This window comes from Notamacropus eugenii, chromosome 5, assembly GCF_028372415.1.
Source record: "Notamacropus eugenii isolate mMacEug1 chromosome 5, mMacEug1.pri_v2, whole genome shotgun sequence".
NCBI lineage: Eukaryota > Metazoa > Chordata > Mammalia > Diprotodontia > Macropodidae > Notamacropus > Notamacropus eugenii.
The window spans coordinates 111,491,061-111,505,730 of NC_092876.1; the positions used below are offsets into that span (position 1 = coordinate 111,491,061).

General features: G+C 36.1%; 1 protein-coding gene across 4 annotated transcripts in view; it reads left to right on the plus strand.

Annotated features, from left to right (window-relative positions):
- Positions 1-14,670, plus strand: part of NOX4 (NADPH oxidase 4) — a 234,822-nt gene that overhangs the window by 57,865 nt on the left and 162,287 nt on the right. For all 4 annotated transcript variants that reach the window (XM_072610604.1, XM_072610602.1, XM_072610601.1 and 1 more), the window contains one exon: positions 9,725-9,805. In XM_072610604.1, coding sequence (XP_072466705.1) covers positions 9,725-9,805 — 81 coding nt within the window. The remainder of the gene's footprint in view (positions 1-9,724; positions 9,806-14,670) is intronic.

A 14,670-nucleotide genomic window follows, 5' to 3' on the forward strand; every position in this document is an offset into this window, starting at 1 on the left:
TTATTATTTCTTGGTATCCTTTGCATCATTATCTTCTCTTTGCCCAGTTATAGTTTTCAAGGAATTACTTTCTTCCTTAAGTTTTTGATTCTCCTTTTCCAATTGATTGATTTTCTTTTCTTAATTTTCTTGCATTGCTTTTAATTTTTCCCCTAATTTTTCCTTGATCTGTCTTATTTGACTTTTAAAGACCCTTTTAAGTTCTTCCAAGAATTCTTTTTGGGCTTGAGACCATTTGGTATTTCTCCTTGAAAAAAGAGTGACTTTTTTAGCTCCAATATCTTCCTCTGAATACGAACTCAGATCTTCTCTAGCCTCATAGTAGCTATGGTTGGGGTCTTTCTCCTTTGCTTACTCATTTTTATTTTGTTTTGTTTTATTTTTAGCAGCTTATTATTATAATCAGATTCTAGTCCTGAGATGTAGAGAATGATGCTCCAGGCCTCACATCCCTCTTAATGTTATTTTCTGAGCTCTCTCCCAGGGCCTAACCTTGGATACTCCTCTCAACCCCAGTGCAATGATCAGGGACCCTAACCATACGGCCCCCAAATGCTCTTGCTCCATGTGGTCCCTGTGGTGCCTGCAAACTTCAACTTTCCTTTCTGCCCTGGAATGGAAACCATGGATTCTGCTCTCCTGTAAATGCCCACAGTCAGCATGGTTCCTTACCCTCTGCTACCATGCCCAGCATGTGTATGCCAACTCCTTCTCCTTGCCCCCAACCCAACTGCAGCCCAGGACCATGTTTGATCAGCACAACTATGCCCAGTGTCCCCTCTCAGTGGAAAGTCCCTTAATCTTCTCCTACTCAGCTGTCTGACCCACCCCACTTTTTGAGGGGAAAGTTTCTGAGGCTGACAGTACCTCCCAACCCAGATGTCCCCAAGACTTGTTGTTTGTTGATTCTGTGGAGCAGGCTTGCAGGTGTTTGCATTTCACTCTGGCCAAACCCCCACCCTTTAATGTCTAGTCTTTCCTGGGGTCTTCTCAAGTTGTTTTAGTAGGACAACTGCTTTACCTGGACTTTTGTTTATCTATACTGCCCATCATTTTGAGGTGATGTTCTGTCTGGAGGAAATTTGAAGAAACCTAGTTTTCTGACCTATTCCACTATCTTCCCAGAATCCTCTCCCTGTGTTAAATTCATGAGAGAAAATTTATTTTCAGAGTTTATTTTGTGAGCTAGAGTCATCAGACAGAAAATTAATTCATGTTTGAGATCTTTTTAAAGTGTGCTGGGATTTGAAATAGGTCTGATTACATGAATGAAGATATCTGGCTTATAAATGTCTTGTATTTGGAAACAGACATAATTAAATGATGAAGCAATGTGACATTAAAGACATGAAAGAGAGTTCCAATGCTTCTAGTTCTTTGTGTTGTATTCATCAGAGTGTTTGTCCAGGCACTTTCTCCCGAAGGTGTCCTGTCCCTTACCTGATTACTTGTTAATTTCTCAAACTCATAGGTAGATATGTTAATATCACTGGCTGCTCAGACAGAACAAAAATGGCTGATAGAGTTGTTACCTGAGATAAATAAGAATAGTAAGAAAACCTGCCTTACTCTCCTTGAATAATTTAAGTCCCAGAATACTGAAAGAATTGGCAGAGATAATCACTGAGTTATTGTTAATGACCTTTGAGTAGTGAAAAATGGGAGAGATACCACAGCAAGGGAGATGGGCAAATGCCCATCTGTAGACATTGTAGACAAATGAACTTGAATTCAATCCCTGACAACATTCTAGAATATATTTCTTTTTCTTTCTTAAAATATATTTTAGTAAATATTTCTCAATTACATGTAAAACAATTTTTAACATTCATTTTTAGAAAAAACTTGAGTTCCAAATTCTCTCTCCCTCATACCCTTCCCCCATTCCTTGAGAATGAGTGATATGAACGACTATACATGTAAAGTTATGCAAAGCATAATTTCCTTATTAGCCATGTTGCAAAAGAAAACACACAAAAATCCAAGAAAAATAATGTTGTTTTTTTTTTAGAATATGCTTTGATCTGCACTCAGAATTCATCAATTCTCTCTCTGAAGGTGGATGGCATTTTTCATCATAGGTCTTTTGGAGTTGTCTTGAATCATTATCTTGATCAGAATAGCTAAGTCTTTCATAGTTGGTTATTGTTATAACATTGCTATTACTATATACAATGTCTAGAACATAATTCTAAAGGGATGGTTTAAAAGAACTTATGACGGGAAATGAGAATCATTTCAAGCAAAACTTGCAAACATTTTCCCTTTCTTCCTTCCTTCCTTCCTTCCTTCCTTCCTTCCTTCCTTCCTTCCTTCCCTCCTTCCTCCCTTCCTCCCTTCCCCCCTTCCCCCCTTCCCCCCTTCCCCCCTTCCTCCCTTCCTCCCTTCCTCCCTTCCTCCCTTCCTCCCTTCCTCCCTTCCTCCCTTCCTCCCTTCCTCCCTTCCTCCCTTCCTTCCTTCCTTCCTTCCTTCCTTCCTTCCTTCCTTCCTTCCTTCCTTCCTTCCTTCCATCCTTCCTTCCTTTCTGTCTTTCTTCCTTTATCTGATTAGCAGATTAGGGATATATTGTATTTGTAGTCTTCCTAAAATTTTTCATTGTATTTGACAAGATCTCTTTTGATGTAATTTTGCAAAGAATGGAAAGATGTACAATATGCACTAATATAGTTTAGCTGGCCTTGGAAATGGTTGAATGACATATCCCAGAAGTACTAATTTAGTGTGTTAACCTAAAGGAGGGATTTTTAACCTCTGTGTGTGTGTGTGTGTGTGTGTGTGTGTGTGTGTGTGTGTGTGTATGTGTTATGGATCATTTTGGTAGTCCATTGAAGTCTATGTTTTTCTTCTAAATAGAGTAATATTTATAAATAGATGAAGCAAATGCTGAATTTCGATTAGACATTGCTGAAAATAAAATGTAATGTTTTCCCCATTCAAATTCAACGATATCCTTAAATCTGAGGACTCATTGGCCTCAGGTTAAGAGCCTCCAGTTAAGAATCTTTTTTGACCTTGTTCTGTTCAACATTTTTGTTAATGATGCAATGAAGGCATAAGTTTCATCAAATTTGCTGAGGGTAAAACATGAGGAAACAGCATTCATATTTGACTTGAATTGGCTTGATGCCTTGATTTTCATGCTGGCCTTAGTGATGGGATCCAAAAATGTTTTTACAGACTAGGATGATGAATTGAATATAATAAAATGAATTTAATAGACATAAATGTAAAGTCTTAGTCTTGGGTTTGAGAAAAAAGAATTGCCTAATTTCAGGACTGGGAAGTAATGGATGTACAACAGTTCTTATGAATTTTAAAAAAAGCTGATATTTATATACATATAAGTATAAGTATATGTATGTGTATATATACATATACACATACATATACATATCAGTACACACATATATACATACATACTTATATAGGAAAGTAAGTGTGATATGACAATTAATATGAGTAGGTATGTTATGGCAACTAAAATAGTAAATGTGAATTGTAAGTTAATTTTAATAGAAAATTATTAATGAGGATGAAAGGTAAGAGATAATCTGCCTGTACTCTACTCCTTTCAGGTAATACCTAGGACACTGTGTTCATTTCTGCATACCAACTTTTAGGAAAGATATAAAATGCAGTGCCCAAAGGACAACACAAAACAGTGAGGGAACAAGGGGCTATACTATATAGCTAGGTTCTAATTAGTATGAATAATGAATTCTCCAAAGTGGTTGCATTATTCAGATTCACACTGCATATTTCCATTTGGCTAGAAATGATTATGATATTTTTTATAATTATAATTTTGAGTAATGCAAATTCAAATATATGTGACCACTTCAGGGGATTCATCATTCATACTAATTCTGACCTAGATGAATTTGGATTTAATATAGAAGTGTAGGGAGAGCTTGACAGTAATTTTAAAATTTTGAAAGAGTTTAATGTGGAGATAATATTAAATTTGTTTTAGTTGACCACAGATGGGAGTGATAGGATCAATGGGTGGAAGCTGTAGAAAGATAGATTTCAGTTCAGTAAAAAGAAAACTAAAATTTCAAACATCAAAAATGGAAAAGAATCATGTGTTCCTCATAACTGAAGATCTTAAATTGGAAAAGGGATGATCTCTTTTTGGGAATTTTGGAGAAGAGCTTCAGGTTCAGTTGAACTAGAATGACCTTTATTTTTCTGGGTTCCTTTCTTATTATAAATTTTTCTTGATTTTTTTTTCTTTTTAAAAATTAATTAGCTTATTTTTAGTTTTCAACATTCACTTCCACGAAATTGAGTTCAAAGTTTTCTCCCCATTTCTCCCCTCCACCCACCCCAAGACATCATGCATTCTGATTACCCCTTCCTTCAATCTTCCCTCCCTTCTATCACACCCCTCCCTTTTCCCATCCTCTTCCCCTCTATTTTCTTGTAGGGCAAGAGAGATTTCTATGCCCTCTTGCCTATATGTCTTATTTCCCAGTTGTGTGTAAAAACAATTTTTAACATTTGTTTTTAAAACTTTGAGTTACAACTTCTCTCCCTTCCTCACTCCCCACTCATCCCCACTGAGAATGCAAGCAATTTGATACAGGTTATACATATGTAGTCATGCAAAACCCTTCCATAACAGTCATGTTGTGGAAGACTAACTATATTTCCCTCCATCCTATCCTGCCCCTCATTTATTCTATTCTTTCTTTTGACCCAGTCCCTCCTCAAAATTGTTTACTTCTAATTACCCCCTTCTTCCATTTGCCCTCCCTTCTATCATCCCCCAACCACACTTATCTCCTCCCCCTTACAGTGTAAGATAGATTTTCATACCAAATTGAGTGTGCATGTTATTCTTTCATTAAGCCAAATCCTATGAGAATAAGATTCACTCTTTCCCTCTCACTGCCCCCTCTTCTCCTCCATTGAGAAAGCTTTATTATGTCTCTTTTATATGAGAGATAATTTGCCCTGTTCTATTTCTCCCACCATATATTCCTCTCTCACCACTTAATTTAATTTTTTTAGATATCATCCCTTCCTATTCAATTCACCCTGTGCCCTCTGTCTATGTGTGTATAATCCTTCCAACTATCCTAATACTGAGAAAAGTCTCAAGAGTTGCAAATATTATCTTTCCATGTAGGAATGTAAACAGTTTAACTTTATTAAGTCTCTTATGATTGCTCTTTCCTGTTTACCTTTTCATGTTTCTCTTGATTCTTGTGTTTGAAAGTCAGATTTTCTATTCAGCACTGGTTTTTTCATCGAGAATGCTTGAAAGTCCTCTATTTCATTGAATGACCTTTTATTCCCTTGAAGTATAATACTCAGTTTGCTGGGTAGGTGATTCTTGGTTTTAATCCTAGTTCCTTTGAACTCTGGAATATCATATTCTAAGCCCTCTGAACCCTTAATGTAGAAGCTGCTAGATCTTGTATTATCCTGATTGTGTTTCCACAATACTTGAATTGTTTCTTTCTGGTTGTTTGCAATATTTTCTCCTTGACCTGGGAACTCTGGAATTTGACTACAATATTCCTGGGAGTTTTCCTTTTGGGATCTCTTTTAGGAGGCAATCGGATTCTTTCAATATTTATTTTACTCTCTGGTTCTAGAATATCTGGTCAGTTTTCTTTGATAATTTCTTGAAAGATGATGTGTAGGTTCTTTTTTTTGATCATAGTTTTCTGGTAGTCCAGTAATTTTTAAATTGTCTCTCCTGGATCTATTTTCCAGGTCAGTTGTTTTTCCCAATGAGATATTTCACATTGCTATTTTATCATTCCTTTGGTTTTGTTTTATAATTTCTTGATTTTTCATAAAGTCCTTAGCTTCCATCTGCTTCACTCTAATCTTTAAGGAATTATTTTCTTCAGTGAGCTTTTGAACCTTCTTTTTCCAAATGGCCAATTCTGCTTTTTAAGTAGTCCTCTGCTCATTGTCTTTTTGAATCTCTTTTGACATGTTGTTATTTGACAAGGTGTTATTTTCTTCAGCATTTTTTGGGGTCCCCTTTAGCAAGCAGTTGGCTTTTTTTCATGATTTTCTTGCATCACATTGATTTCTCTTCCGAATTTTTGCTCTACTTCTCTTCCTTGATTTTCAAAACCCTTTTTGAGCTCTTCCACGACTTGAGATCAATTCATATTTTTATTGGAGGTTTCAGATGTAAGAACTTTGACTTTGTTGTCTTCTTCTGTTTGTATATTTTGGTCTTCCTTGTCACTGAAGTAAGTTTCTGTAGTCTGATTCTTTTTCCATTTTTTTGCTCATTTCCTCAGTCATTTACTTGACTTTTGAGCTCTTTGTCAAGTTATTTCTCTGCTTCCAGTGGGGGTGTGGGGTGTATTTTCAGCCACTCAATTGCCCCCACAATCTGTGAGCCTAGAGCTCCAGAAACAGCTCCTTTGCCCCTGCTGCTGTTGCAGCTGCCATGGTCTCCTCCACCCCTTGCCACCCTGGGGCTAGGGCCAGATCGCTCTATTCTCTCACACAGGTCCAACAGGTTTTTCCCACTGCCCTTCCAATTGGTTCTTGGCATTTAGGGTTGTGAAGTCCGGAAACAGGTGCCAGAGATTCAATCTCCCCCCCCCCCCCCCCCCTGCATCACCTCGGCATCATAAATGCTTCCTGTTGACCTTCTAGGCTATTTTGGACTAGAGATTTGATTCACTTGGTCATTCTGTAGGTTCTTCAGCTCCAGAATTTGTTGAGAGTCATTTTTTTTTACAGGTATTTGTCTGGTCTTGGAGGGAGAGCTCTGGAAGTCCCTGCTTCTGTCCTGTCATCCCCAAATTTCTCTATGATTTTATGAATGGAATGAGAATGAGATCAGGAGTCTGCATACCTAGATGCCCTGCCTGAAAAGTTGAATTTCTAGTCCTCAATTACCCACTGGAAATCCTCTTCAATTTATCTTATATATAACTTGTTTGTACACAATTATTTTCATTTTGTCTCTTCCCTATAACTATGAACTCATTGAGATCAAGACCTGTTTTTGACTTTATGTCCCCAACACTTAGCCCAGTGTGTGGTACATAGTAGATACTTGATAGGTGCTTGTGAATTGACTGAACTGGTGCTGGCAACCTTAGTTGTTTAGCAATCTAGTCTCTTAGTAATGGTGAATACCCTGGAGAGGCAGTGTGGAGTAGTTGATGTAGCACTGGATTTGGGATCCAGAAAACCTGGGTGTTTAAACCCCATTTCAGACAGTTTCTAGCTGTGCTGTCCTAGGCAAGTCATTTAGTGATTGTGATCTTTTTTTAATCTGTAAAATGGCAATAATAATAATAGTAATCTTAAGGTTGTTTCAAGGATCAAATGATAGAATGTATGTAAAGTGTTCTGCAAACTTGAAACTGCTACATAAATCAAAGTTATTATTAAACTACTATCCCTAGCATGTTATGAATCTGGAGAGAAATCTGAGTAATTCATGAACCTTTCTTCCTTATTTCTTGCTCAAGTAATGTAGAAGCAAGATCTGTCACTATGAGCTCCTTTACATCAGAGACTGTTATTGAATATTTTTGTCTGTCTTCCTATCACTTAGCACAGTGTCTGGCACATAGTAGGTCACTAATAGATGCTTGTGAATTGACTGACCTGCAGTTGGAAATCTTGGAGGAATTATGGAGAAAGTGAGAGGAACTAGATAATTAGAGATAGACAAATGTCCTGTTCTTTAAATGGGAAAATTAAGATTATACAATTTACAGTTCAATAAATATCACTTCCATTCCAAACAAAAATCCAAAACACATTTAAATTATATTTAAATTTAAATTTAAATATATGCCATTTAAAATTGGCATAAAAAATTGAAGGGGTGATAATTAGAAGCTGGCATAGTTTCAATAAGATAGTTAGTTATGCCCATATAGTCATATTTCCTTATTTTTTTTTTGGTAGCATCATTAGACCAAAATTTCATGGAAATGCTGTAAGCTTATATCATATAGAAATGAGACAGCTATTTGGCAAAATCTTATATGATATTTTTATGGACAAGATGGAGATAGGTGGGTTGCATTCTGATATATAGTTAGGCAGTTTGATTATTGGCTGAATAGCTGTACTGAAAGGACATAGATTATTGGAATCTAGTGGAAGTCACCCTGATAGTAGTTTAACTTATACATGCCCTTTGAACAACACCGTAAGACATAATCTGCTTCTGCGGATGTTTATGGTATGTGTTGGTGGATGGAGTTTCTCTAGCAAAAACCACCGTACTGTTAAAGTACATATCTTCCTATTTAATCTTGAATGATATATTGTAAACATAAACTATAATTCATTGTATTGTGGACCCCACCATATGCCATTGTTTGATGTTTTTGTATGTTCACTAAATATTCTAGTGATCCTATATATCAAACTCTTTTTTACTTATTTATTTTATTCAATGTGTATTGATCCTCTATATGGAAAAAGAAATGTTTATAAATGAACAAGCATTTATTCATCATCCTCTATGTACTAGGCACTGGATATGGCAAAGATATAATTGAATAACGTGGCTTTTGTTTCTCCCTGTGTTTCATTGTTTTATTGCAGTAGCAGTATCAGCCTTTATTTTCCAGGCTAATATACAAACTCCTTATAGGATTCATTTTGCCCTAAATATTAAGGTCCTTCCCAATTTGGAAAGACGGTATATCAGAAAGAGTACTGGACTTGGCGATATAGAACCTGGGTCCAAATCCTGCTCCTGGTATTTACTCTCTGTGTGACCTTGGACAAGCCTTTAAACCTCCATTTCCTCATTTGTAAAATGAGGCATTTGGACTAGATGCCCTTTGATGTTACTTCTGTCTCTAAATCTACAATCTTTTGAAATTCACTTATGTTCTACTGTAGGTGATTTATCTTCCCCACACAGGCAGATCCCTGTTTTTCTTTCCTTTCTTTCAAGTGACCGTACAGCTTCTCATTTTGCCCTTTCAGATCATTCCCTTTTGCCTTCATTTATTATGTAATTTGATGCAAACATGCCTTAGAATACCCTTTGGCTCTAGGACTCAAGACCTGCTCCTTTCATAATTTCCTCTTTGAAATAAAATTTCGCTGTAATTTTATTGACTATGTTAAACAGCATTGATAGCAAGGGGATGCAGTGGATAGAGTGCAAGGCTTAGAGTCAGGAAGACCTGAGTTCAAATGTAGCCTTAGACACGTACTAAATGTGAGACCCTAGACAAGTCATTTAACCTTGTTTGGTACAGTTTTCTCATATGTAAAATGATCCAGAGAAGGAAATGACAAACCATTCCACTATCTTTGCCAGGAAAACCCAAATGGGATTATGAAGGGTCCGATAGAACTGAACATATTACATGGTTAAAAACACATAAAGTAGGGGAAAAGAAAAGACTGTAGGTATCCATACAGATAGAAAGTAGGTAAACTGACTTTATTGGCAGTCTCAATTTCCAATTCCTTCCTCTTACATTATCAGTACACCCAACAGAAGCATTTATTTTAGTTCCATTTATGCTTACTGTTACAGTATCCTGGATGTCTTAAAGCAGATAAAGCATCAGTTGTCATTGATTTCAGTTTTCTCTGTGCTGTTGAATGCATTAGCCACACTTTGACATGAATCTAGGATTCACTCCATTATTAGACATCTTATAGAGTATCATATTCATACAACCATGCATATGCCTTTTAGGTGGAATAGAATATGTGTAAGTAGTGCTAAATGCAAACATTTGTCTTGCAGGGTTTCTAATTATGACATCTTCTGGTATACCCACAATCTCTTCTTTGTCTTCTACATACTTCTGATGCTGCATGTTTCAGGGTAAGTAAAACAGAAATAAAAACCCTAAATTTTCCCCAGTCCTACTCTCAAGGAACAGGAGCAGAGAAGGAAGGAATTTAGACCTAACAGACTTTTCTCTGTTATCATGTTGTGGAGCACACATACATGATTTCCTATATTGCAGTGATGAACATGAAGGCATATTTAAAAATGCTGCATGGCTGGAAGAACTGCATTGACAGACAGCTCTGTGAAAGTTGCCTCATGGGAAGTGGTAGCAATCTTTTTGGGCCTTGAAAATTAGGGTGTTGTCAAGGAATCAAGAATAAAAATTGTTCTGTTTGTCACTCAGCAAATTGGAAAGGAACCAGCTGCAAAGTGTATGAAAATGAAATTTTAGGGATGTTTCTCCTGTGCACTTTATGGGGTCTCAGGGTCCCATGTGGGTTTAGCCCAATAATTCTGTGCTAATGGAAAAGCTAAGAGCTTGGCATGGGTAAGTTAGTGTTTATACTTCAAGAAACTCTATAACTCTTGACAGCTGTGGAATTGCTAATGACAGAGTAAGGAATATTTTGTAGTTTATAAATGCCCAGAGGCCAGAATAGCCATAAAGAGAGCCAGCCAGTGATCTATAACAAATAATAGAAAATTCCAGAGGAGTAAAGACCAAATAACAAATTGCAGAGTCTTGAAATTAAATGTGAAAAATATTCTTGTCGTGTTTCTGATGTTTACTTGGAGAATAGTGCTTGCCACGTAGTACATACTTAATAAATGTTTGCTGAGAGACTGATTAAAATATATGCTTCCGTTAGGTATATCAGTTATTTTTCCTCTGTTCTAGGCTTCGTATTTGGTTCCAAAGGTTCCAAGGGGGCTGTACAGTACCTTCTTGACTTTTGCTAGCTAAATTTGAGATATTTGCCATGGATTTTGAGAGAAATGGGATGGAAGAGGCACACTTTTATTAGTATACTAGAAGAAAAGCAACAAAAGAAAACTTGTAGACTCATAGAATCCTAAACCATGAAGGGATATCTATTGTAACCCATACCTGAAGCATGAAATGGTATTTCAGCTTATACTTGAAATGCTCTAGTAATGGAGAATTCACTCTTTACGAGAGATATCCCATTCCATTTTGGGAAAACTCCAACTTTTATGAAGTTTTTAGTTTACTGAACTGGTCTACCTCTCTGTAACTCTACCTATTGCTCCTAGATTTGCTTTCTGGAGTCAAGCAGAGTTTTCATCCCACTCCAATATGACAACCACTTAAATACTAGGAACATGTTTCTTTATAAGTCTTTTCTAAAATAAAAGTATTCTGATTATTAAACACTCCTAGTTCCTTTAATTTGTTTTTGCATGACATGATTCTGAGTTCCCTTACCTCCCTGATAACTCTTACTCTTCTGATGACTTCATATATTTTAATATTTCATTGCCATCTCTTCTATGGTGTATTAGGATCCTTACAAGCAACAAGTAGAGAAAATGTATCTTCCATATCATTCCCTGTCAAGTCTAGTGATATTAGTCATAAAATAGGGTATAGATAAAATGATTCCTTTGAATAATTCTAAAGATATCAGGAAATAAATATCTTTTATTTTTAGTTTGGAAATTTGTGATCCAGGTTTTTCTAATATTCCAGATTATATACCTGACAAATAGGGGGAAAGCAGCAGTTTAATTCATTAGATTTTTCTTATGTATCTATTAAATATTAAAACAGTTTGGATGACACAAAGATGATTGATGTAGAATACTTTCTCTCATCAAGATAAAACATGAATATAAATACTGCAATACAGAGTAAGGTAATATATACACGTAAGAAAGTTACACAAGAGCTATGAGATATCCCTTACAAATTAAAGGCTTGTTGATAATTTATAGAGAAAGTGGCAATAAATCTGGGCCTTAAAAGATGGAGACTATTTCAACAGATGGTCATTGGGGAATATGTGTTAGTTTATTTTAAGAATAAAAGGTGGCATGACAACACATGATGGTATGAAATGGGTAGGTTAACTTTTGGGAAGGAAGAATTGTCTCATTTGATGTGATCATAAGACTTATGAAGGAAATATTATATGATTTGGGTGGGAAAGTAGTATAATAGATTTTTCATCTGGTACAATCTTCTCAATATATAAATGAGGAAACTAGGAACATTTTACTAACTTGTTCAAGGTTAAAAGGTTAGCTACTAACTAAGTTTGGACTAGATTTCATTTCTCTTGATATTTGCTGCTTACTGTCACCTATAGGCTGAAACCTGATTATTGAGGCTTCGTCAATACTATAAAACAATTTTTAGAGTTAATTCATTGAGAAGTGAGGAGCCGTGCTTTTGAGTAGTGGAACAATGTAATCAGAAATATATATTCCAAACAGTGCTCTGGTGTAACCTTCAATGTATAGGATGAATTGGAATGGGGACAAGCTAGAGACAGTTCAAAGGTGATTTCAGTACAATGTAATGAGGAAATAAGTGAAGAGTGGTAGTCGTTGGAATAAAGAAGGGATAGATGTAAGAGATATTTGAAGGGCAGGATTGCCAAGACTGACTTGGTCATTGACAATATCCAATTGGTGAAGTGATAAGAGTTAGAGATTTGTAGCCTAGCGACACAGGAAAATGGTAATAACATTTACACAGTACAAAGATTAGGATAAAGGGCCAGTTTAGGGTAAAAGATGAAGAGTTCAGTTATGGACATTTAGAAATTGAATTGCATTTAGAAGCAATCTCTTTAACTTGAGTTGCACAAAGAATCAGCAGTGGTATGGTGTAGTAGGCAGGCTACTGGACTTAGAGTCAGGAAGACCTCGTTCAAATCCCACTATAGACAATAGTTGGGTGACCCTGCATTAGTCTTTCAGTGTCATTTAGCTTATTTCCTTAATTGTAAAATGCAAAGCTCTGTGTAGAGCACTGTGCAAATAGTCAGTATTATTATTACTATGATAATGATTAGTAGTAATATCTCATGCACATATGGACATCAAGTTGATGGAGATTCTGAATGGGAGCTAGAGAGAGGTTGGGGGTTTGGATAGAGTTCTACATATTCATCAATTCTATGCAAAGCCACATTTAAATCTATGAGAGTAGATGCAAACATCAATGGAGCATGTGGGGAAAAAATTAAGAACTTAAAATAGCTTTGGGGAACATACAATTAGGGGATTAGAAGAAGAGGTAGTAAAGTGGTCTAAAGCAGAGGTTCTCAAGCTTTGTTTATGTCACAGACACTTGACTGTCTGGTGAAACCTATGAATTCCTTTTCAGAATAATTTTCTTGAATGCATAAAATAAAGTGCGTAAGATTATGAGGGAAACCAATCATGTTGAAATATAATTATTAAAGTATTTTTAAATAGTTAAGGACCCTTTTGCATAGAGGAAGGGATTAGTGTTCACTCAAGAGTGAAAATAATTGCAGACAAGTTATTTAAGATGATTATGAATTATCAGCTTAGAAAACTAATGTAATCTTGGTTTATACTGATGTATATTAATATGTATATGATGCCTATCCTATATATCAATATATATCAATTTACATATATTTGATTTCTATCTGTCTAACATTTATATAGCCTCAGTTTGCCAGTCACTGTGATAAGTGCTTTACAGATATTTTCACATTTAATCCTCACAACAAACCTGAGAAGTAGAGATGTTATTATTATCCCCATTTTATAGATGAGGAAATTGAGGCAAATAGAAAGTTCAGTGACTTGACCAAGGTCATGCAACCAGTAAATGTCTGAGACCAGATTTGAACTCATCTTCCTAGCTCTCTGTCTACCTTTCTATGTATTGTCTCAGCTACCTACTTCTATTGTCTTATTCATCAGTATAGCTTCCATTAACGTGACTGTGGTAACCCCTCAGTACTTTGTGTGATTCACGTGTAGACTATTTTTTTTCATTTCTGTGCATCATAATTTAGGGAGGAGATTAATAAACTGGAAGCATCTAGAAGAGGTAAAACAGAATGTCAAAGGTCTCGAATTCATGATGTATAACGATCCAGCCCTCAGCACAGTGCCTGGCACATAGGTGCTTAACAAGTGTTGATGGATTGATTCATCAGTTGAAGGAAGTAGGGATGTATAGTGTGGCAATAAGGAGAGTTGAGGGAAGATGGTAGAAGAGAGGGAGTCATACTTAGTGTTCAAATACCTGACAGGGTATCATGTGGAAGAGGGATCAGATTGTGCTTATTCTTGTAAGGTAGAACTAAAAGCACTGAGTAGAACTGCATAGAGGCACATTTAGGTTTGATGTCAGGAAAAAACAAATCTCTCTAACCATGAGGCCTATCCCAGAGTGGAATAGGATACTTTGGAAAAGAATAGGTTCCTCCCTCCTTGATGGACCTTTCAATGGAGACTAGATGGCTACTTCTTGGGTATGTTCTGTAGATTCCTTTTTTAGTATGGAAATACTGCAGCAGTGCGGGCTGTGAGAGACATGACTAGGAATCAATTCTTGTGGAAAATTAGGGGGTTTAGTAGATTGTATACTCAAGTCAAGTTATGTTTGCAACAAATATGACTACCTAGTATGATCAAGCCTTTATCCTAAGTGCCAGAGACTGAAAGATGAAATGATATGGGAATTTACAATTATGTGTTGTAGGGGGAAGAGGAGACATTGGTTTGACATGATGACTAAGAGACATCTTAATCTAATGTGATCTTAGATTAAATTAGAATAAGGGAGAATATAGTCCTTTTGTACTCTACATTAATCAGACCATATATGTTATATTGTGTTAAGCTCTAAATAACATATTAAGAAAATCACCAATAAAGTAAAGTCTGTATCAAAGAATGCAACTTAGAATGGTGAGAAGACTTGAAGGATGCTTGTTTAATTG